This window comes from Tachysurus fulvidraco, chromosome 11 (assembly GCF_022655615.1).
Source record: "Tachysurus fulvidraco isolate hzauxx_2018 chromosome 11, HZAU_PFXX_2.0, whole genome shotgun sequence".
NCBI classification, from domain to species: Eukaryota; Metazoa; Chordata; class Actinopteri; order Siluriformes; family Bagridae; genus Tachysurus; species Tachysurus fulvidraco.
The window spans coordinates 7,057,638-7,079,439 of record NC_062528.1 but is presented as its reverse complement, the minus strand read 5'-3'; the positions used below and the strand labels follow the sequence as shown (position 1 = coordinate 7,079,439).

Sequence of the window (21,802 nt, the reverse complement as noted above, 5' to 3'; positions counted from 1 at the left end):
AGCTCTGACGTGAAGTTATAAGGATGCCTGGTCCCCTTCAGTATGCGTATGTTGTCTGTAGGTTTTTATACTAATCTTAACTGGCCAGTTTATTAATGGAGTTTGGTTGGTGAGCCTCAGTCTGACCAGTCTGGATGTGGGATGTGTCCGCTTGTGTTTAGCTTGTCCAGTGCACTCCTATGGGTTCAGAATTGTTTCGTTATTCTGAATAAATACACTATGATCCACAAATAAATATAAAGAGTTTCACAAATATTTTTACAAATTTCACAAAAAGAAATGAAATTCACAAATGAATAAAATGGGATTTGCAAATAAAAAAAATATTTATAAATTGTATTTATTTGCGAATTGCTTCCTGCTCATTTGTGAATCGCGTTCTGTGCATTTATGAATTGAAACATTTCTAACGTCAAGAAGTGCACAAGAATCCACAAATAGGTGGACTCCGCCCACCGTCTACTCCAGCCAATCACGTTCTGATTTACTCGCTCTTCACACTACCCCTGGACCCATTGATGATGCTGAAATCGTTTCCAAAGAAAGCAGAATTGAACTAACCCTTAGTGCTGGCTACAATCCATACAGGGTTACCAGATTGGGCTCGAATCTGCGACAAATGTTTTTTATTTGTTTTTTTTTTATCGTATTTTGCAGTACATATTACACTGTGATAGTGCGAATAAATCAGAACGTGATTGGTTTGAGGTAGACCGTGCCACGATTGGTCAGCGCCACGAGACCGTTGTCCGATTGGCTGGAGTAGACGGTGGGCGGAGTCCACCTATTTGTGGATTCTTGTGCACGTCCTGACGTTAGAAATGTTTCAAATCCACAAATGCACAGAACGCAATTCACAAATGCGTGCAGTGATTCACAAATGCACAGAACGCAATTCATAAATGCATGCAGTGATTCACAAATGCACAGAACGCAATTCATAAATGCGTGCAGTGATTCACAAATGCACAGAACGCTATTCACAAATGCGTGCAGTGATTCACAAATGCACAGAACGCGATTCACAAATGCGTGCAGTGATTCACAAATACACAGAACGCGATTCACAAATGAGCAGGAAGCAATTCGCAAATAAATACAATTTATAAATATTTTTTTATTTGCAAATCCCATTTTATTTATTTGTGAATTTCATTTCTTTTTGTGAAATTTGTAAAACTATTTGTGAAACTCTTTATATTTATTTGTGGATCATAGTGTATTTATTCAGAATAACGAAACAATTCTGACCCCATACACTCCTGCCTTATGCCCAGTGTTTCTGGAAACTCGCAGCATAAACTGTGACTGTAACCAGGATAAAATGCTTACTGAACATAAATGAATCAATGTTCTACTATAAATAAATAATTCAAAGCTCATCTTTCCTGTACAGGAAGTATAAAAAGAAGGAACTGTCTCAATTATTCTTGTTTTCTGTTTAAATCGAAATGTAATTCAGTTCGACTTAATTGTATTTTAACAATGGACACTTTTGCAAATCAGCTATACAGAAGTACAACATTTCAGGATATAAATTATAAACGGTGGTGAGGAGAAACTCCATGAGAAACATTTCCCTTCTATAAACTATGTGGACAAAGGGTACAATTGTGTAAAAAGGACATTTATTCTAATCGTATCATGAAATCTTATTCACTGATGGACACTCGAGTGTGAAATTTGGTTTTTGGCATTGTTTCTAAGTATGTTACACAAATATTTGCACCAAAATACCTGGTTTTGGCAGTGAACCAGTCACATTCGGAGGAATTTTCTCACTGATCAGTTCCACACACTCGCAGGGGAAAAATCCCACCTGCAAAATTGGTAACAGCTTGTGTTGTAATTTCACATTACAGCATGAGCAGAGACACCAAAAATGATTGTACTGCTGCACGATACAGCTCACCTTAAAGCCATGTTTTCCTCTCCACCATCCAGTGTCTTCCTTTGGAGGCATGTCAATGACTGAAACAATGTCTCCCACCTAAAACCAGAGGCACAAACAGATACGGTGTGCTCTAGTAAGTGACAAAAAGTTGAAAACGCTGTATAAAAGTGAAGAGTCACCTCAAAAGAAAGTTCGTCGGCAGCTTGTGCAATATAGCGCTTTATGACGTGCGCAGCAGCAACAGCTGGAACGTTAATGGAGGACTCATCATGCACCAGCAGGCGGTTTCCTTTATTATCAATCTGAGTGAGATAAAAAGGAGAGAGACATACGAAAATTAGGATAATAAGAATATGAGAACATGCAGTAAGTAAATCAACTAATGTTTTTGAGCAGGAACCATTCAATGTGTTTAAGCTTTGCTTTATGTTTTTGTTCTTTGTTGTCTTTTTATATAGCTAACTAGAATTGCCACCCAAACAGACACTGAGCTCGGGCTACTGTCTCTGTGGAGTTACTTGGCATGTTCTTCCTGCGTTCACTTGTGTGTGTGTGTCCTTTTAGTATTTCTGAATGAATGCATAATACCATGTAATAAACTCGCATCCCATCTGAGGATATTTTTATATTTTCCTACCTTTCAGCTAGTGTGCTACAGTATAGGCTCTATACCACCATAGCCCTGACCAGGGTAAATCAGTTACTTAAGTTGAGTAAATGAAAATTTGTAGCTTTGCTACACTTCTCTAGACCGGGGAATAATTTGCATACCCTGAGACCTTGTAGCTGCAATGACCTTCGTCTTAGATTAAGTTTTTATTATTAACAGAGGATTATGTTGTTTACTGGTTTGTCCATGTTTGTCTGTACTGGTACATGTTCTACTGGCATACTGGCTTTATGTCTGTTGCTCAGGTGGGGTTTGTGAATCCTGTCTCTTTTCTCTCATCAAGTGAGTTCTCTAGCTAACCACAAACTTATTTTTGTGCTGTAAGTGTGAGTTGACTAGTAAAAGGGTTAGGGTTAGGGGTGAAATAGTAACAGGAACCATCCATCTATATATTTACTGTACCAATTATCTGACACATAGTGCCAGAGATCCTGGACTGATGTGGTACCAACCAAACACAGGGCACAATCACACCCACAGTTTTACACCAATCAGCCTACACCACATGGACTGGGGAAGAAACCCCAAAGCACTAAGCATGGTGGAAGCAGGAATTGAACTTCTAGCCCAGAGGTCAAGGCAAACATGCTAACTGCCTAGAGGTAGCAAAGCAAAGCTCGATAGAAGATACGAAGACATTTAACAAATGAAGGTGCAAAGATGGTTTTAGGCTACTGTATATCTACAACAAGATGGAGTTTTTATGGTCATCCTTATTACTTTCAGATTTTATTTAATCCTTATTTAAGGCATAATACAAATTCAATATAAATGAAACCTACACATAGCAGTTGATAAGTTCATGTGGAATTAAACTTGAATCTGTAAACACGATTTCTTTCTGCTGTAAAATGCTCAGACTTAACTTTTATTTTTGAGTTACAGGAAAACATGTAGTTTTCAGAACTTTACAGCGTGTACAGAAAATTTCATGATTTCACCATTTGAGTTTTTCCAAACCGAAACATTCATTAAGCAGGTACAATGGTCTGAAAAAGTGTTGGCCCCCTTCCTGATTTTTAAGATTTTTGCACGTTTGTCACACTTTAATGTTTCATATGATCAAAGAAATGTAAATATTAGTCAAAGATTACACAAGTAACCACAACATGTAGTTTTTAAACAAAGGTTTTTATTATTAAGAGAAAACAAAGTCCGTATAAAGCCATTGTTAAAGCTTTGGGACTCCAGCGAACCACAGTGAGAGCCATTATCCACAAATGGTAAAAACATGGAACAGTGGTAAACCTTCCCAGGAGCGGCCGGCTGACCAATATTACCCCAAGAGTGCAGTGACGACTCGTCCAAAATGTCACAGAAGACCCCACAACAACATCCAAAGAACTGCAGGCCTCACTTGCCTCAGTTAAGGTCAGTGTTCATGACCCCACCATAAAAGACTGGGAAAAAATGGCCTGCATGGCAGAGTTCCAAGACCAAAATCGCTGCTGAGCAAAAAGAACATAAAGGCTCGTCTCAGATTTGCCAGAAAACATCCTGATGATTCACAAGACTTTTTTATGGAAATACTGGACTGGCAAAACAAAAGAACTTTTTGGAAGGTGTGTGTCCCATTACATCTGGCATAAATGTAACACCGCATTTCAGAAAAACAACATCGTACCAACAGTAAAATATAGTGGTGGCAGTGTGACCGCCTAGGGCTGTTTTGCTGCTTCATGACCTGGAAGACTTGCTGTAATAATTGCAACCATGAATTCTGCTGTCTACCAGAAAATCCTGAAGGACAATGTGTGGCCATCTGTTCGTGACCTCAAGCTGAAGCAAACTTGAGTTCTGCAGCAGGACAATGATCCAAAACACACCAGCAGGTCCACTTGTGAATGGCAGATGATGCTGTGGCATGACCTTAAAAAGGCGGTTCATGCTTGAAAACCCTCCAATGTGGCTGAATTACAACAATTCTGCAAAAATGAGTGGACCAAAATTCCTCCACAGCGCTGTAACAGACTCATTGCAAGTTATCGCAAACACTTGATTGCTGCTAAGGGTGGCCCAACCAGTTAATAGGTTTAGGGGCAAACACTTTTTCACACGGGGCCATGTGGGTTTGGAGTTTGTTTTCCCTTACTAATAAAAACCTTCATTTAAAAACTGCATGATGTGTTTACTTGTGTTGTCTTTGACTAATATTTACATTTGTTTTTCTTATCTGTGTGACAAACGTGCAAAAAAACAGGAAGGGGGCCAACACTTTTTCACACCCATGTATGAATGAGTATCACCTTATGTTATTTGTAATCCTAAATTCAAAACAAGTTCACAGTAGTTCAAACGAACAAAAGGCAGGTGTTTCTATACTAACCATTAAAGGCTGTTCAACAAAGAAGCACTTGAACCAGTTTCCATTGTGTGCTGTCCTTAAGGTGACTAATCTCAGCGAGGGACACTGGAGGCTTTTTAAAAATCTGCAGTGTATAACCTTTTCTGTCAAGTTCATGCAACTCTATACTAACCACCGATACACTCCATACTAAAATGTCCCATGTACTTTTGTCAAATTGTTCAGTAAGTTTCTCTGAAGACGATATATTTCTGCCAAACGCTGGTGTCTGAATAGAGCCACACTACACAATAGCCTGATAGGCGTATTATGTGAGTGAAATCCGAGTTCATTCGGGTACAGAGGTGCTTTGTATCTGTCAACTGACTAATGTCACATGAGAAGACGGGTGTGAGCGGTTGCTTCAGCCCTTTAACACAAAGCAGGAAAAGAAAAGGGATTAAAGGAAGAGTGGAACTGATTGAGCCACTGGTGCATATTTTACCTCCATCCATGTCAGAGCAGGTCCACAGTTTATCTTGTTGTCAGCGATGGTCGAGAGGCGAGAAAGGTAGGCAGTAAGCATCTGTGAAAGTGGCTGAGAAAGCAAGAGGAAAGACTGATGAACAAGGGAAGTAATAAACCTCTGAATCGTTCAAAAAAAACAAAAAAAAAAACAGGACATGCTCTACATCCTAATGTATCAGTCACTTAACCCTCCCTCCGTTACAGAATTGGTACAAGGTCTCGTCAGTGTGTCTTTTGCCCATCCCATAACTGCTTCCTCATCTGAATGGAGGTTTCAGGTAAAGGTTTTAAGTTCATTTGCTTGTCTGTGTTTATGCAAATCTCATAAGCATGAGAAAAAAAAAAAAAAAAAAACAGAGCCCATGTTCGCTGTAATCAACACTACAGTATGTGACAGCAGGGAAAAATTAGAGGATATGATTTGTTCAAAGAAATAATGTAGAAAAATACTGTAGATGGATTTGCATAAAGAGTTATTATATATAATTATATAGTGAATAGGAGTTACATAACAGAACAATCAGCATTATAGGGTTTCAGTGTCACTTTTCTCTAGTCTAAAGGACCAATGCCATGAGGACAAATATGGATTATTATTCCAAATAATAAATATTATGATGATGATGATTTTTATCATTATTATTATTATTATTATTATTATTATTATTATTATTATTATTATTTCTGTTGTTGAATTAATTACTAGTACATAATTATTTATTTACTTCTCATGTATAATAATTTTTGATTAGTGTTGTTCATTAACTATTGTTGTTTATGTATTTATTTACTATTTGCAACTTCTTTTTCTTCTTCTAGGCCTCTTTTATCCCCCCCAAAAAATGCTAACAATTAGTACTATTATTTACAACATCAATGAGACAAGTAATCTCATTGTATGAAGTTGTTGAAAACTGTGATGTTTATTATTAATAATTTAAAAAAGTTCAATGCAAACCATAGCTGATTATTTCCTTTCTTGTTTTGTTCCTTTGTTATTACTCAGCACTACTGACCCTAAATACTTTGTCACCCATTACGTTTTGGAATTAAATACAAAAATAAATATCAAGAAAGATAAAATATATAAAAAAATATATGTATGAATAAAAAGACTCTTTTCTACTGATGAAAAAAAGATCCGTGAGAAGAAACTCTTGATTATGGAATACCTCTGTTTTGACTTTCAGGTTCTCAAATCGAGGAAGCTCAGTGAGCCGGGAAAACCTTCTGTCATATATACAGAGATGGAGGTGCTTGTCGAGCACACGAAAGTCTTCATATGACCGTCTCACAATCCACTTCTTCCCCTGTTAGACAAAAAATAAATATTACACAGGATTGATCACCACCTTTACCGCACACATTTAAAAAAATGCTCTACATAAAGCCTATAGAAATTAAACCAAGTGCACCAGGTCTACTGTGAAAGTTCATCGGCGTGGATTTTTAAAGTCAAGGCACACTTTACAAAGATCATTTTTAATTTAAAAATATTTTAGAATTGACTTTGGGGGAGATTGTAGTACATGTAGTACCGCCTGGTTGTTTCTTTTTGCCATATACAGTAGGGCCGTCTGTGAAGATGGTTAAAGAATCACATGTATAAACATGGCTTTGTGTTTTCACTTTAAGGAACACAAAACTTACAGTAGACAGAAAATCCAAGCTTATTATAACAGGATGGTTCAGACTGTTTAGGGGTCCACACACTTTTGGCCATATACTGTAGTGTATAAGCAAAATCCACAGACCAGGCAAACAATTCAAATAATCCTAATAATTACCATTCAGCACATTATTTAAATGCATACATGATTTACATATTTTGTTTGCGTGTATTAGAGACATGGAATGTTTAAACCCTACACTTTCCACACGAAGAACTCATCGGATTCAAGTATTCAGTGGTGTAGCTACTCTGGGATAAATGAGTTAGGCCTGATCACTGATGCCAGTGTTTGACTAACGGGTTACTTTAAAATGTAGATATGTGGGTTACTGTAGATACTCTTACTTCTTCCTTATTCCAGAAAGCAAAATTACTTTGCTTTTCCATTATACCAAATATGTGGTTTTCCATACTTGTAGAAATTCAGTCTGGGAAACATATATTATGGTCCATTAACCATTGTCTGAACTCATTAAGTGATTCAGAAGTCATTACAGTTCGTTCCAATTACATCGCTTGGCTTAGTTGAAGTTATTCGGTGAAGCTGCCAGCCTACTTGGTAAAAGTATCAGAAAGCCTTTTGATCATGAATATAAATGAGGAGAACAAAACCAAAGAGATAAAAAAGAAAACATTGGCCAAAACAAAGATCCCATAATTAGATGATTGGTCCTTCCTTTCAGCTGTCACTTTTAATCCACTACTGATTATTTACCTAACAGTAATTAATGATTATATAAATGTCACTTTTGTACTTAGCAAAATTTTCTAATGCTATTTGAACTAAAACCGGTTTCTAGATAGTATAGTAATATTTATGAAAATCAGAATAAGAGCAAAAAGAGAGCAGTGGAAGAATAGCCATACTTGACTTTTGACCTGTTAAGCAGGTATAGTTATCGTTATTGGCCATAACAGGGCTAACAGGCTGTATGGAAGTCCTTGTGCAAAGGGGCACAGTGAGCCAAAGTTTCACCACAGACATTATTTATAGACCTGCTTGTTTTGAAGTTAAACCCCAATGTTAAATATGATCACCTGCTTGTGATTTCTACCCCTGAATCAAAATGATCAACTAGAAGGGCGAGTGGCAACTTGCACACTGTTGACTTTCCTTCTTTGGTTGTTAAATAGTTCCTGCAAAGGAAAACATAACAGTAGATTTTCTATATAATCCTTTTACAAATTGGTTCTTTAATGTTCACATTGCCAACGTTTTCTCTTTTTTCTCTCAGTGTGTTTGAGCTTGTCCAAGCTCTGACCTGCACACAAATTTTAAAATTTTTTTTGCAAACTGTAAGATCTGATACAATTTTATCAGATTTTCAATGAAAATATTCCAGTGGCATGATTAATAATTCTTCAGGGTGTCCCTAAAAGTCTAAATACATTCATTCATTCATTTTCTACCGCTTACCGAACTTCTCGGGTCACAGGGAGCCTGTGCCTATCTCAGGTATCATCAGGCATCAAGGCAGGATACACCCTGGACGGAGAGCCAACCCATCGCAGGGCACACACACACTCTCATTCACACATACATTCACACACTACGGACAATTTTTCCAGAGATGCCAAACAACCGACCATGCATGTCTTTGGACTGGGGGAGGAAACCGGAGTACCTGGAGGAAACCCCGAGGCACAGGGAGAACATGCAAACTCCACACACACAAGGCGGAGGCGGTAATTGAACCCCCAACCCTGGAGGTGTGAGGCAAACGTGATAACCACTAAGCCACCATGCCCCCCCCCTAAATATATACAGTAGGAGAAATGAACACTTTGTAGCAAAATGTCTTCTGAAATCTTTCATAAAATGTTTGCCATACGCAGCCGGTGTCACAGCCGGGAGGAGGAAGACAGACCCAGATACAGGCGAAAACTAGAGAGGACAAAGGACGAGGAAGAACGTCATACACTGACGTACATTGACGATGATTCCGCACTGCCATAGGCAACATATTGTGTGACTGTCGCTTGTGCCCTGAGACCACAGCATTGCCTCCATGGTTCCTGTTACATTTGTGTGAGAAAAGCAGTATAGATTCTACATGGATGGATGGATGGATGGATGGAATATCTTTGACATCTTAAAGTACCAAGAATAGATAAATCACAAAGATCATTTAAAGGATTCAAAGTGTAATTACATGTATATAACTCCAGTTCTTCATGCATGGGAGACATGTTTGTGTTGACAAATAAATGGCTAGTATGAAGATGTTTGTGGAGAATTTAAAGAGATCCTGTAGTTAGCTAGGTATGTTAGCTAAGTTGGACATACTGTACATTGCTAGCTTTTATTACCCATTAATGAGCTAAAACATACTACATGTACTGTTGATGCAGATCCCACTATTGCTTAGGCCCCTGATCGAGGCTCTTAACCCCTCACCTGCTAGGGTTGTATCTTTTCTCAACTGCAAACCATTAGCCAAATAAGTACAGTAACATGTACCCATAGTCAGATTATAACGTCAGACTAAATGTTGAAAGAAGGGGTTTCACACCAAGCTGAAATTCAATTAGACCCTTGAAAGAGTGAATCAAGCTTCTTTCTGGAATAAATAATGAGAAAATGAGGAAATTGTGTTAGCAAACATTAGTCACACTGTGATGTGTGTCGGTTCTGTTGCTCAGTGAGCTTCATCTGACCACCTGCACACCTTGTAGGATCTCAGTATCAGCATAAATCTTGTTGATCTATGATCAATGGCAGACATACAGAAATGGCAGAAGTTTGTGGACACCTAAGCATAACTTTCATATGTAGTTCTGAGGCACACAACCCATAATGGTAAATACCTGTAAAATCCAGCTTGGTAAGTTAAACTGAGTTCATCAGGTGACATTTTTATTATTATTATTATTATTATTATTATTATTATTATTATTGTTGTTGTTGTTGTTGTTGTTGTTGTTTTTGTCATTGTTATTATTATTATTACTACATAATGGAAGTCCCATCCATTCTCAATGAGAATTAAACCTCCAACCCTGAGGTGTGAGAAAGTGTGACATAGTAAAAGTGGCTTGATAAATTTGTGACTGTTTCAAGTAGTTTATAATGTGACCTGCTAACTTAATAGTTGTACCATTAAGATACAAGGACAAACAAAACCCAGCTGAATCCAAAAACCAGGCAAGATTATTGATCTAATCATTTGCTCCTCTACCTTGCAAATCACTTCTTGTGGTAAAGACAATTTAAGTCCAAAAGAGATCTCCTGATACTGAATTGCACATAGGCTTGAGTTACAATCAATAAGCGGCATGTCTAAATCCAGCTGAACGTGGTCCGGCTAGAGTTCCTATAAATTGAATAATAGAATTTTCTTCGTAACAGAAAGATGTGCAGTACACACCACACTTGAGTGAAAATCCTCATGTTTATATACACAAACATCCCCTCAATAAGGAAAGTCTCCTTCCTGCACTACTACAGTAAATGTACATACTTGTTAACAGACATGTTTGTCTTTAGCAAAGAGAACATATTTGTATACCATGCAGCTTTTTCCTTCTTACTTTATTCCTTAAGTGTAGTTTCTTTCTAAAAAGAAAAAAAGAAGAGAAAAAACCAAGTGCCCTACTTGTGGTTGTTTTGCTTTTTGATCTAAGCTTGCAGCTCTTTTTATAACTTCCCTCTTCTTTTTAGCATAATAACAAAGCTTGACTTTTCCACTGTTGCCATAACAAACTAATGGTCTTTCCTTTTTGACAACACTACAGAGCTCACACACACACACACACATGCACACACACGCACACACACACACATGCACACACACACACACATGCACACACACATGCACATGCACACACACATGCACACACACACAAAGACACACACACATTTAAAAACATCATACTGTACCTGGCAACAGATCTGCACAAGATACACCAGTTCTCTGGAGTTCAGGCCGCTGCGTGTCAGATCGTTCTCATCACAGGTCAATATTAGCTGGAGGCAGACAGAAAGACAGAGGAGTGATTAAGAGGAAAGCTGGACAGCCTATGAGGTGGAGCCAGGCAGAGGAAGAGCCATGTCAGCACAGTTCAAAGCTAATGAGAGACAATTTTATGTCTGTGAATTTGTAAAAAGCAGCCAGACTTCCTACACACTTATACAGTCATACAAATAAATATATGTATATTCTTCATTTATTCATAAAAAACAAACACTGCAGTAGGAAATACACCTATTTCTTTACCACACTCGGGGAAAAAAATTGTCTGGGTTTATTCAGATGAATTATTATTATTATGCATAAAAATATTTTTTTGTTGTTGTTTTTCTTTATAAACAACACCTACACCTTAAAACTTTTACTTGTTTTCTTCATCTACATGGAAGCTAAACTGGGCTGTAATTTTAATGTCTGATCTTGCTTTAATACTCTTTAATGACATGTCAAGAATATCATATAAAATGTATTACATCAGTCCCTAAAACACAAGGTATGGACGACTTAAGCAATAGAAAGAGAATGGAGAACTATACTGAACTACCTTGACAGAGCACTGAAATATTAAAGCGTGGATTATTTATAGCAAAACCTAATGCAAGCGCACAAGAGACTAAATGACCTAGTTGTACTGAAACTGAAATGTTAAGACACTCATTTGTTTAAAAGAGAACTACTTGTAGAATGTCACATATATTCATTTACTATCACACGTACGCAGTTTCAGCTTAGGGCTAAGGAATAAATCCATCTTTAAGTAAATAGCAATGTAAGCTGACAAAAGCAGTGAAAATGCTCATAAATCTTCATTTCAGCAGACGGTTAAAATGTTGTTAAGAAAAAAACTGAATCTTTAAGCCAAACAGAGCATCTCAGCATGAAGCTACATACATCTTACTAATCGCATCAGCATGTGCTTCTCTTCCTTAATAAACCCAAAGCTATCAAAAAGAGAGAAAATGGTCACTCCTCACCACACTGTACTCTTCCCAGGCCAGCCTGCACGGCACTGACGCATGCTTTGGGTGGACAACACGTAGCACACACACAGGCAACCCGTCACGCTGCGTATAGATTCCTCCATCTATCAGTCGAGGCTCAGTGAGCAAACAGCCCCTCCTCTCCTTTAAAGATCCAGATTCAGACCCATGTTACTACAGAGAGCATTTCCAGCAAGCTGCTACTGCAGTGGAACGGATGTGTGTGCTACCGTGTCCAGTTACGACTTGTAAAAGAGGACAAATCCGATCCTCACTCCTGCACTGGATGGAAGCCCTGCCCCTGAGGTGCTGTGGGACTAAAGAGGGCTCAGATGGAGCAGCGTGCACAGAGCGGAGAGAGCTTTCTCGCAGTAAACGTAAAGAGATGTGCACGGACAGGCAGGGATGTCTGGCCATCGTATTAGATGCTAATGGGAGGGATAAAATCTAATATCAATCGGTGGCTCAACAACGAATCTAATAGAGCTGAGTAATGCGTTACACAGGGCACTGACTCATCGATGACATGATAAGAAAAATGTGGGGCAAACTATTACACACGCATACTGAAATGTGCATCGCTTTACTAGCTTCATGCCAGATATGGTAGTCTAGAAATTCAGTCCTTTTGTGTAAAAGGACTGAATTTCACACTGCACTTAAACCCACTGAAGGTCACGTCACTGCCGAAGACATGTTACAGATCTAAAAAATGAAACTACAGTATGGGCTGGAAAGAAATCAGCTCGGCTTTTCTTCTTTCATACCAAGATGTGTACTTCTCTTAAACAATCATTGGTGATGGAAGTTCAAAACTGATCAATCAACCAAATGTGTTAACAGAAAATAATTGTACGAAACTTTATCTTTGCCATCATTTCTCTAGCAGCCACATTCAGACGCAAAGTGTGTCCCTAAATGTCACAGATGACATTCTAACCATTAATTCTTTTTTTTATATATCTTTAAAATAAAGATGGTGCAATTGCTTGGTATTGCAGCCAAACAGAGAAACTGCAACTAATATTGCTCATGTAATACAATCTGCGGATTAAAATTCCTCCTGTGCAGAACGATGCAGCACGAGCCTTGTTCTGTTGAGGAAACGCTCATGCTTAAAGAAATTCTTCACAAACTTTATACAGACTGTTCATTTGTCCCTGCTTTAGGGCCAGAGAATCTGATCTGCACATGGTTTCGGATCCACAAGCGAGGCAAGGCTAGCGGACAGACTTGCAGTAGGTTTATAGGTTTCATTCTAGCAAGATAGGATCTTAGATATAAGGCTAATGATTGAGGTAGTTTTTGTAAAATCTTCAACTATGAGAAAAAGAATCAGATAATGAGCTCATGAAACCCTTTCCCTTTTTTTCATCAAGAAATAAAAGCAGAGAAAGAACATGCTGTAATTTTCAGAATAATAACCCCATGCTTAATTGAATAATTCTTTCTGTGATATCAAAGAATACTTTGTGGTTTGCCCATTGGCCTCACACCTGGGATTGGGTGTTTGAGCTCTGCCTCCATGCGATGTGCCTGGATACTGTATTGTTCTCGCTGTGCTTCAGTGCTATGCGGTGTTATGGTTTCCTCCCCAGTACGGTCATGCATTGTAGGCTAACTGTCCATTCATCCATCCATCTATCCATTCATCCATCCATCCATCCATTTGCTCACAAGGTCTGAGAATGCAGCAATGATTTCTTTTGGATAAAGTATAACTCATACTGTATTGTGGACACTTTAGTCCAGCGAGTTCCTTTCTTTTATCTTTTAATATTAGCACTTGGATTCATTAGCCATGGTTGGAAAAAAAAAACAAAATAGGCCTCGTTTGGCTACCTGGATGCAAAAGGGAATCGTTTGTAAATCTGAGTTTTCATTTTCTTTTTTGTCCTTTGGGGTTCCCCTGGGAACTCAGGTTTCCTCTCCAGAGTCAGAAGACATGCATTGCAGGCTGAATGTACTGTAGTGTGGGACCCTCCTCGTCCAGGCTTTATGAGCTGGGATAAGCTCCAGGTTCCCTGTGACACCGTGTAGAATAAGCCATAGAGAAAATAAACGGACGGACGGCTGGATGTCCGCTCAACTCTGAGCCCTAGGAAAGCTTTGGCTTCAGTTTGATCAGTAGTAAAACAGTGCTGAGTGAGTGAAGGTTTGAGGATTATGGCTTTAAGATTTACATCCGAGTCAATGAGAGTTAATCTCAGCCTGGAGCATTAACTGGAAACGGGAAATTAGAAAACTCAATTTCAGCGAGAAACCAAACTGCTCCTTACATCTCTACATGGAGCTACTTCTCTGTAAACCTGATCTGAAGTCTGTCTGACATTCACACTGCCCCTGAGAATGCAGCAACAATCTCTTTGGAAATCTTTTTGTATATAATCCAGCATGTCCCTTTCTTTAGTTCTTTAACGTGAACACAACCTGTATTCGTTAGCCATGGTTGAGAGGGGAAAGACAATAGGCCATGTTTATCAAGTTGGATCCAAAGGGATTTTGTAAATCTTTCATAAGAGTATTTAAATGAGAAATCTTCTCTTAACAAAAAAATCATGTAGTTTTGTTAAAAACAAACAAACAAATAAATAAATAAACCAAAATAATTCATATCCTACTCACTGTGTTTATGTAAATTTAAACTGCTTATTTTTATTGTTTACATCATATAAAGTAGCAGACCCCTTATCAAAATTGGCAGGGTCCAGGGAGTGTTTTGGAGACCCTAGAAAATACACATCCTCACACCTACACTAAATCAAGTTACGACTCTTTATAACCATGGTGAGCAGAAAAGCATCTCAGCATGCACGATATACTGTACCAAATCATCAGATGGATATGCTTTAACAGAAAACCACACCAGGTTCCTCTCCGATCAGCCAAACATAGGTGTCTGAGCCCACAGTGGGGACAGGCTCACTGAAATTATACATCTAAGTATCATCATAAAAAAAAAATCATGAATGACTATTTTTTAAACGCCATTTTGCATAAAATTTAAGTGAAAACATCCTAAGAGATTTCTAAAACGCTCAAACCAGCCTGTCTGAAACCAACAACCATGCTACAGTCACAATCACATAGATCACATTCTTCCACCTCTTGATATGTGATGAGAATTGTAACTAAAGCTCTTGACCTGCATCTCACTGCTACCACATGGTTTCCTGGTTGGAAAACTCAATGAGTGTTCTTATTAAACTGATTGTATGTAAAAATCGCCAAACAATACATCGTCATAAACTGATAATGTAGTATTAGTTAACATCATATTAGCTGAAATTAAGGTGGCATAAAGCTAAGCAGATCAGACGACACAGACCCAAAAGGTGCTCAAAACCACAAAAGCTCATGTGGTGTTTGTATTCAAACCCTGCACATTTGATTTGTGGTAGGATTTAAACCGTTAATGGTCCTCCTTGGTGACCATTCAGTTCTATCAGGTTCGCGGCCTGATTTGTTCTTTCGATATGTACAGGTGAAATATGTAGTTTCTTTTGTAATACAAAACATATTTAAGGAGCTTAAATATATTAAAATAAGCAAAATATATTTAAGGAGCTGTTGCCTTTAAGCGAATGTGTGTGCTCTAGCAGACTGCACACAGCAGTACAGTGTGTGCCTGTGTCTGTGGCACTGCAGTATTTCACTTAGAACCTGCAAACAGTAGGCGTAGCTTACTGCAGTACAGCAGACATGTGGTGTGTGTGTGTGTGTGTGTTAGTGTGTGTGTATAGATCACATGACTAGAATAGGGTAAAGCAGAAATCGGCTCTATCCTGCCAGGGTGTCTATACTACAGTGCACTGTATATACAGTACATTACGAATAGCAACTCCTTAAATCAAGACACTATCCCCTGCAGAGACCATGCCACTACTGCTCTCTACTGGAAGCTAGAAAGAACTGCTTTGTGAGCAAGATCTACTTAACCGTTGATACATCTGTTGTAAACATGTCTGCTTTTCGTCTCTCCTAGAGTGTGAAGAAAGTAAAGTTTTAAAGACTACAATCCCAGCAGAGTGAATATTTTTGGGCTTGCTGTTTTTGTTTTTTTTTTGTTTTTTATTAGCAGGCTCATTAGTAAATGAAGAAGGAAGCCAGATGATAAGGGAGAAATACTGCTGGGAAGCAGTTAGATCATCCAGTGATTGCATAATGCATGCTGGGTATTGCAGTAGATGAAAAAAAGTCGTGAAAATTAATGGAAAGGCTAAAAGACACAATGTTATTTAATGTGTTTGTGTTTACATGATAAATATGCTTCGATTGTTAAGGACATATGTAGTGAACATGTTAAAAGTAGATTCTACTCCTAAGCCAAATGGATTAAGGTACAAACTCCACATACCTCAAAGTGCAGCCAAGTTCATTTAATCAATTCATCAACACATTAGTCTTCCTTATGTATTCACTGTTTTGTGTTTTAAAATGTTGTGCATTTTAAATAAAAAAAAGCCCAATAATCATCTCACCTGCACAGAGCCAAAGTCGACATTCTCATAGTGGAAGTGGGCACACTCTGCCAGGCGGGGGAAATGGACTTTGCTGAGGGGCAGCCTGCAAATAAAAATCAGGAACAGCTCATCAGTATGCATTTGGAGCTCTAACCAACACAGTGAGAGAGAAGAACAGGAAAAGAGAAAGATAGAGAAAAAGAGAGAGCTCAGCTGTGAGAGGAGGGGCACTTACTTTTTCACGTTCTTGACCTTCATGCTGGCTGTGCTGGTGCATGAGCGGAGAGACGAGTCAGCAGACAGCTCTGGAAGCACAGTCACGCTCCTTGCCTGTATGCACACACACTCTTATAGGACGTTATATGCATATATATTAGACTGGAGCATGTGCATCAGATACTAACCATAAGCGCGATGGCGTCCTCCCAGCCTGCTCTCTCTGCTGTCTTCGGCCTCCTTTCATCCTGCTCATCCTTCTCCTGTCCTGATGAGTGGGGGCTGGGCGCACACACACACACACACACACACACACACACACACACACACACACACACACACACACACACACACACACACACACACACACACACACACACACACACACACACACACACACACCCAAGTTAAGCATTGAAGACATGCATTGAAGACATGTTTCCCTTTCAAAATATCACAATGGCATGAGGCAGCATAAGCCCACATGCAAGACTGAGAATGGCAGGAAAGAAGTCAATAACAGTAGACGAGTCAAACAGAATAGAGCTATTGAAATTCTGATCTGGGTGTGAGATACACAGGTTATACAGGTGTGGCTCCAACATACAACTACTGTACAAATCTGAAAGTGCTCGAGTCTTCATATGCCATATACTTATATACTACCCTATAATATTTATGTCCTTAAACGTGTATGAATTCTAGCTCATTGTTTTGGAAATACAAATTCCTTTATCAACTTTGGAAGAGAAACAATCTTAAAAATAAAGACGTCCGGTCTTTTTAAACTACAGCTATCTTCCATTCTAACAGTGAACAAAGACAATGGCTCAGTCTGAGCTGGTCAGAAATGAAAAAGGACATAAAGAACTAGTCTGATTGAAATCTGAGTAGCTGAGTGGGGTGAGTAAGGTGAGTGCAGGTAGCTTTGGGGCCTGGGGAGCTTTTTATTGTGCATAGTAAAGGTGAAATGAGAGATTTGGAGTTAAAACAATGCGAGTTGGGAAGAGCTTTTGGTCCCTGGAGTGGGGCAAATCCTTCTAGTCTGAAAACACAAGCAGCAACTTCAGCACATTTATATGGGAAAACACCTTATCAACATATAAAAAAAAAACCTGAAGCCTCATTTATATGGACAATCATAGCTGTGATCAGTGAAAGCGCCATACGAGAAAGGAGAAGAGACGAGAGAAAGAGGAAGAGGAAAAAACCATCAATCATCCAAATACTAAACACTTATACAAACATAATGCAGTGTCCTAAATTAGCTCCTATTCACAACACGCAGTTATTGCCAAGTCTTGCAACATATACAGAGAATCAAGCAGGATACTTGATCTAGCCCTTTAAAATCCCTCACACCCACACACACACACACCCACACCCACACACACATACACACACACACACACACACACAACCACACACACTAAACAGCATGACTAATCATAATCCTCCACAAAGCAAACTGAAGAGGAGTCTTGGGCTTTAGACAGTAAGAGAAGCAACGACTCACCAGTGGAAGGGATCAGAAATTGCCATGTCTCCTGGAGGAGTGGGAGCAGCGCTGTGCGGTGCTGCAGCAATACCGCTGCCTGCCTCCATGATCCTGCCTCACCTCAACAGCTGCCTGTCTGCCGGGAGGGAGGGGAGCAGATCGGTGCTCTGTTCAGAATAATGCTCCAACCTTGGCTAGCAGAATAGCTAGACATTAACCCACTATGAGCTGTTGCATTCAGGCAGTATAGCTATAGTATATTGGACGGTATATTTAGCATTTCCTGAATCTGTGCATTGTAGATGAACAGAACAATGTGATTAGTAGTGTCTGTAAAACAACACTGTTCGGGTTTCACTTATAAAATATACTAAAATACTTTCAGAACTGGTTTCTGGCAGTACCGACTGTGGCTTTTTTTTTGTGTGTGAAAAATGGACATTCTGAGCCAATGAGGATAATATTAGATTCTTAGAAAAAATAAAAAATAAATATATATATATATATATATATATATATATATATATATATATATATAAAAAGCTACAGCCCACATGCAGCTGTACTGTTCATTACTTAATACAATGCTTATAAACTGATATGTGCTCTCATTATAAGCCAAAAAAATCCGTTTCCAACACACTCTCTACAGGCTTCTACACACACGAAGGCTATATGTTAAATAAAACCAAAAACACAAGACATGCTATTGAAGGAAATTAATCTGAATAATTCTGCAGTATGAAGTGAAGCAGATTTATTGTTACTACCCAAATTTTCCCAATAACACAACACTTTAAAGTGTTTTATTGATTAATTCAAAATCAATGGGGGCACGGTGGGTAGTGGGTAGCACGTTCGCCTCACACCTCCAGGGTTGGGGTTCAATTCCCGCCTCTGCCTTGTGTGTGCGGAGTTTGCATGTTCTCCCCGTGCCTCGGGGGTTTCCTCCGGGTACTCCGGTTTCCTCCCCCGGTCCAAAGACATGCATGGTAGGTTGATTGGCATCTCTGGAAAATTGTCCGTAGTGTGTGATTGCGTGAGTGAATGAGAGTGTGTGTGTGCCCTGCGATGGGTTGGCACTCCGTCCAGGGTGTATCCTGCCTCAATGCCCGATGACGCCTGAGATAGGCACAGGCTTCCCGTGACCCGAGGTAGTTCGGATAAGCGGTAGAAAATGAGTGAGTGAGTAATTCAAAATGTTGTGCGACATCCAACAATGTTTATCAAATGCCTCAGCTATTTCACTTGCACTTATTTATTCCATATTTGATTTTGGTTCTTGTGGAATGTTTTATTTATTAACATCAAAACAAAGAACTAATGTAAGATTGTTACAATGTTGATCTGTAATAGCATTCATTATGTAAGGCTCTCAATTAGCTTTAAACCTTAGATGTCAAATATCATACATTACCACTTGATAATAACAAAGGGACCTAGAAAGAATATCCATTAGTGGAGAGGATGAAACTATACGCTGCTGAGACTGACCTATATCTGTGCTTCCGATGATGTCATTTGACCCTGATGGATTTGACGATTAACTCACGTGACGTATGCATAGCTTTCTGAGCATCTCTGTGTCCAGCAAGATCCGTTGTTGGAGGTTTTTAGGATCAATGTACAAATTGCAATATTTGCAATTGCAAAGAGGGATTTAATAATTATATACCGATAATGTGGCATTGAACCCACCGCAATCTTCCTTTAAAAATCCTTTCATAAGCTACATGTGGCCTTCGACGTAACCTTTAACTCCACACATTTTCGCAATACATGTTCATAGTCTGGCTCTCATTTATCAGTGCAAATTTCAGCATTAATCTCTTAAAGAGCTTTTTAATAATAATCTACAGAGTATTTCATGCTGCTTCATGGATGATGGAATAGAGCTGCATCTGTCATAGCAGATATCGAATGTTGAATACAGAATGTTGAAGACCGCTGCTTTGGTTTCGTCGTTCCAACGGACATAAGAATCCTTTACAGCCAAAACCGTACATTTGTTTTCATGGATGAGTGAATAGAGCTGCATCTGTCATTGTGGTTTGGGATTCTATGGACGTTGATGAATATTTGGTTGCTAAGCGACAGGACTTCCTCCTCTAGATCTTCATGCACTGAAGAATAAGTTGTACCAACCACTGAGATGCTTCAGATAGAACCATCTGCAGAACCATTTCACAGAGAAAGACTTTTTTTTTTGGACTGAGTAAGGAAAATTGAGTACCTGAAGCATGTAATATACAGGCAAAACCCCTAAGGCAAACATGCTAACCAATACATCCCATTCGTTTCAGCTCTAGGTTGTAAAATGCTGCAAAGTTCAAAGTAGAACAAATACTTATCTAACCAGTGTGGATAGATTCTTGAATTCAAAGTCCAAAGAAATCCACTGGTATCCTGTTGTTTTGTTAGCATATATATATATATATATATATATATATATATATATATATATATATATATATATATATATATATATCAAGAATACTGAATACTGACAGGTGTGTGATAAGTTTTGAAAACATTAAGAGGTCGTGTTTTCAATTAAGATAATTACAGAACTTTACATTATGGAGCTAAAATGCTTATATTCTTCTATGGATATAATACTTTTAATCATTATACATTATTTTAAAGGTTTAAAAGGTGGAATATTGGTGCAGTGGGTAGTTTTTATTTATTACCCCACAGCTTTCAGGGATTCTGAGAGTTTGAGGCTCGGTTACTGTCGCTTTTATGGGGAAATTGTCTTGGAAATGTGTTAGACGTAAAAAAACAAAACAAAAAAAAACAACATTCCTTTTCCAGAGACGTAGCCCTCTTTAGCTTTGACTCACAGCCGGTTATGAGATGTAATGTGATGTTAATGAGACGTTATGAAGACAGGAACCGCACCTGGTCTAAAAAATGCTACCAGCTACAAGCTACAGATACCAAAGTCATTCATTCCCAAACAACGAAATATGTATAATAATTCATTATGTACCTATTAACTAACGACTCACCTGACCGTGGTGTCATATTCTCGCCGAACAGCTGCCTGAGGAAATCACGGACCGTGTCGTTTTCTTTGTCCTGTTTATTTCTGTCATGATTTTTAAAAACGACGGTTGAAAAGTTCCCTTCGTTTCCCCGAGCCGCTGTCGAGCGCGCGCTTGTGGGCGTGGCGTGTCTCAGTGGTAAATATGGATGATGCTTACCAATAGCACGTGCCCAAGAAGCTGCGCGTTCACGTAATGTTTGCGTTACGTCATGACCTGTCAATGTCCTAGTGCACGCGCTATACGGTGTATGCACATGAAAATATAAACCGAACAGCTGTTATTTTAGTGCTTGTGCACTGCTATTACACTCATATCTTTTCGTTCTGCAAATGCACACTGTTTTTTGACCTAAGAGAAGGAGGACTGTTTATACAGAAGCTTACTCCAATGCCTATTTCATATTTACATATGTAATCAGATGCATGCTCACATGATCTAATATGGACACAAAGACCTGTTCTGTCAGGCCTGTGATCTTACATGGTGTTCTTGCTAAGGTTTGAGATGTGATATGGAGCCATTTTGTCCTAGCAAGCTTCTGCCTTTGTACTACTACTGATGCTCCTCCTATCG

The 21,802-nt window shown here is 38.8% G+C and overlaps 1 protein-coding gene across 3 annotated transcripts in view; it reads right to left on the bottom strand.

Moving 5' to 3' along the window:
- The window catches only part of arhgap32a (Rho GTPase activating protein 32a), a 31,522-nt gene extending 10,166 nt beyond the window's left edge, over positions 1-21,356 (bottom strand). The window contains exons 1-11 of one of the 3 annotated variants that reach the window (XM_047820805.1): positions 21,191-21,356; positions 18,195-18,312; positions 16,867-16,960; positions 16,698-16,792; positions 16,481-16,565; positions 10,929-11,015; positions 6,549-6,686; positions 5,354-5,446; positions 2,074-2,196; positions 1,913-1,990; positions 1,738-1,819 (exon numbers count right to left, since the gene is read on the bottom strand). In XM_047820805.1, coding sequence (XP_047676761.1) covers positions 1,738-1,819; positions 1,913-1,990; positions 2,074-2,196; positions 5,354-5,446; positions 6,549-6,686; positions 10,929-11,015; positions 16,481-16,565; positions 16,698-16,792; positions 16,867-16,960; positions 18,195-18,283 — 964 coding nt within the window. In that variant the 5' untranslated portion in view covers positions 18,284-18,312; positions 21,191-21,356. Of the gene's footprint in view, positions 1-1,737; positions 1,820-1,912; positions 1,991-2,073; positions 2,197-5,353; positions 5,447-6,548; positions 6,687-10,928; positions 11,016-11,993; positions 12,239-16,480; positions 16,566-16,697; positions 16,793-16,866; positions 16,961-18,194; positions 18,313-21,190 lie in introns of those variants that run through there. The other 2 variants (XM_027174002.2, XM_047820806.1) reach the window with 2 other exon arrangements.
- Positions 21,357-21,802: the final 446 nt, after the last annotated feature.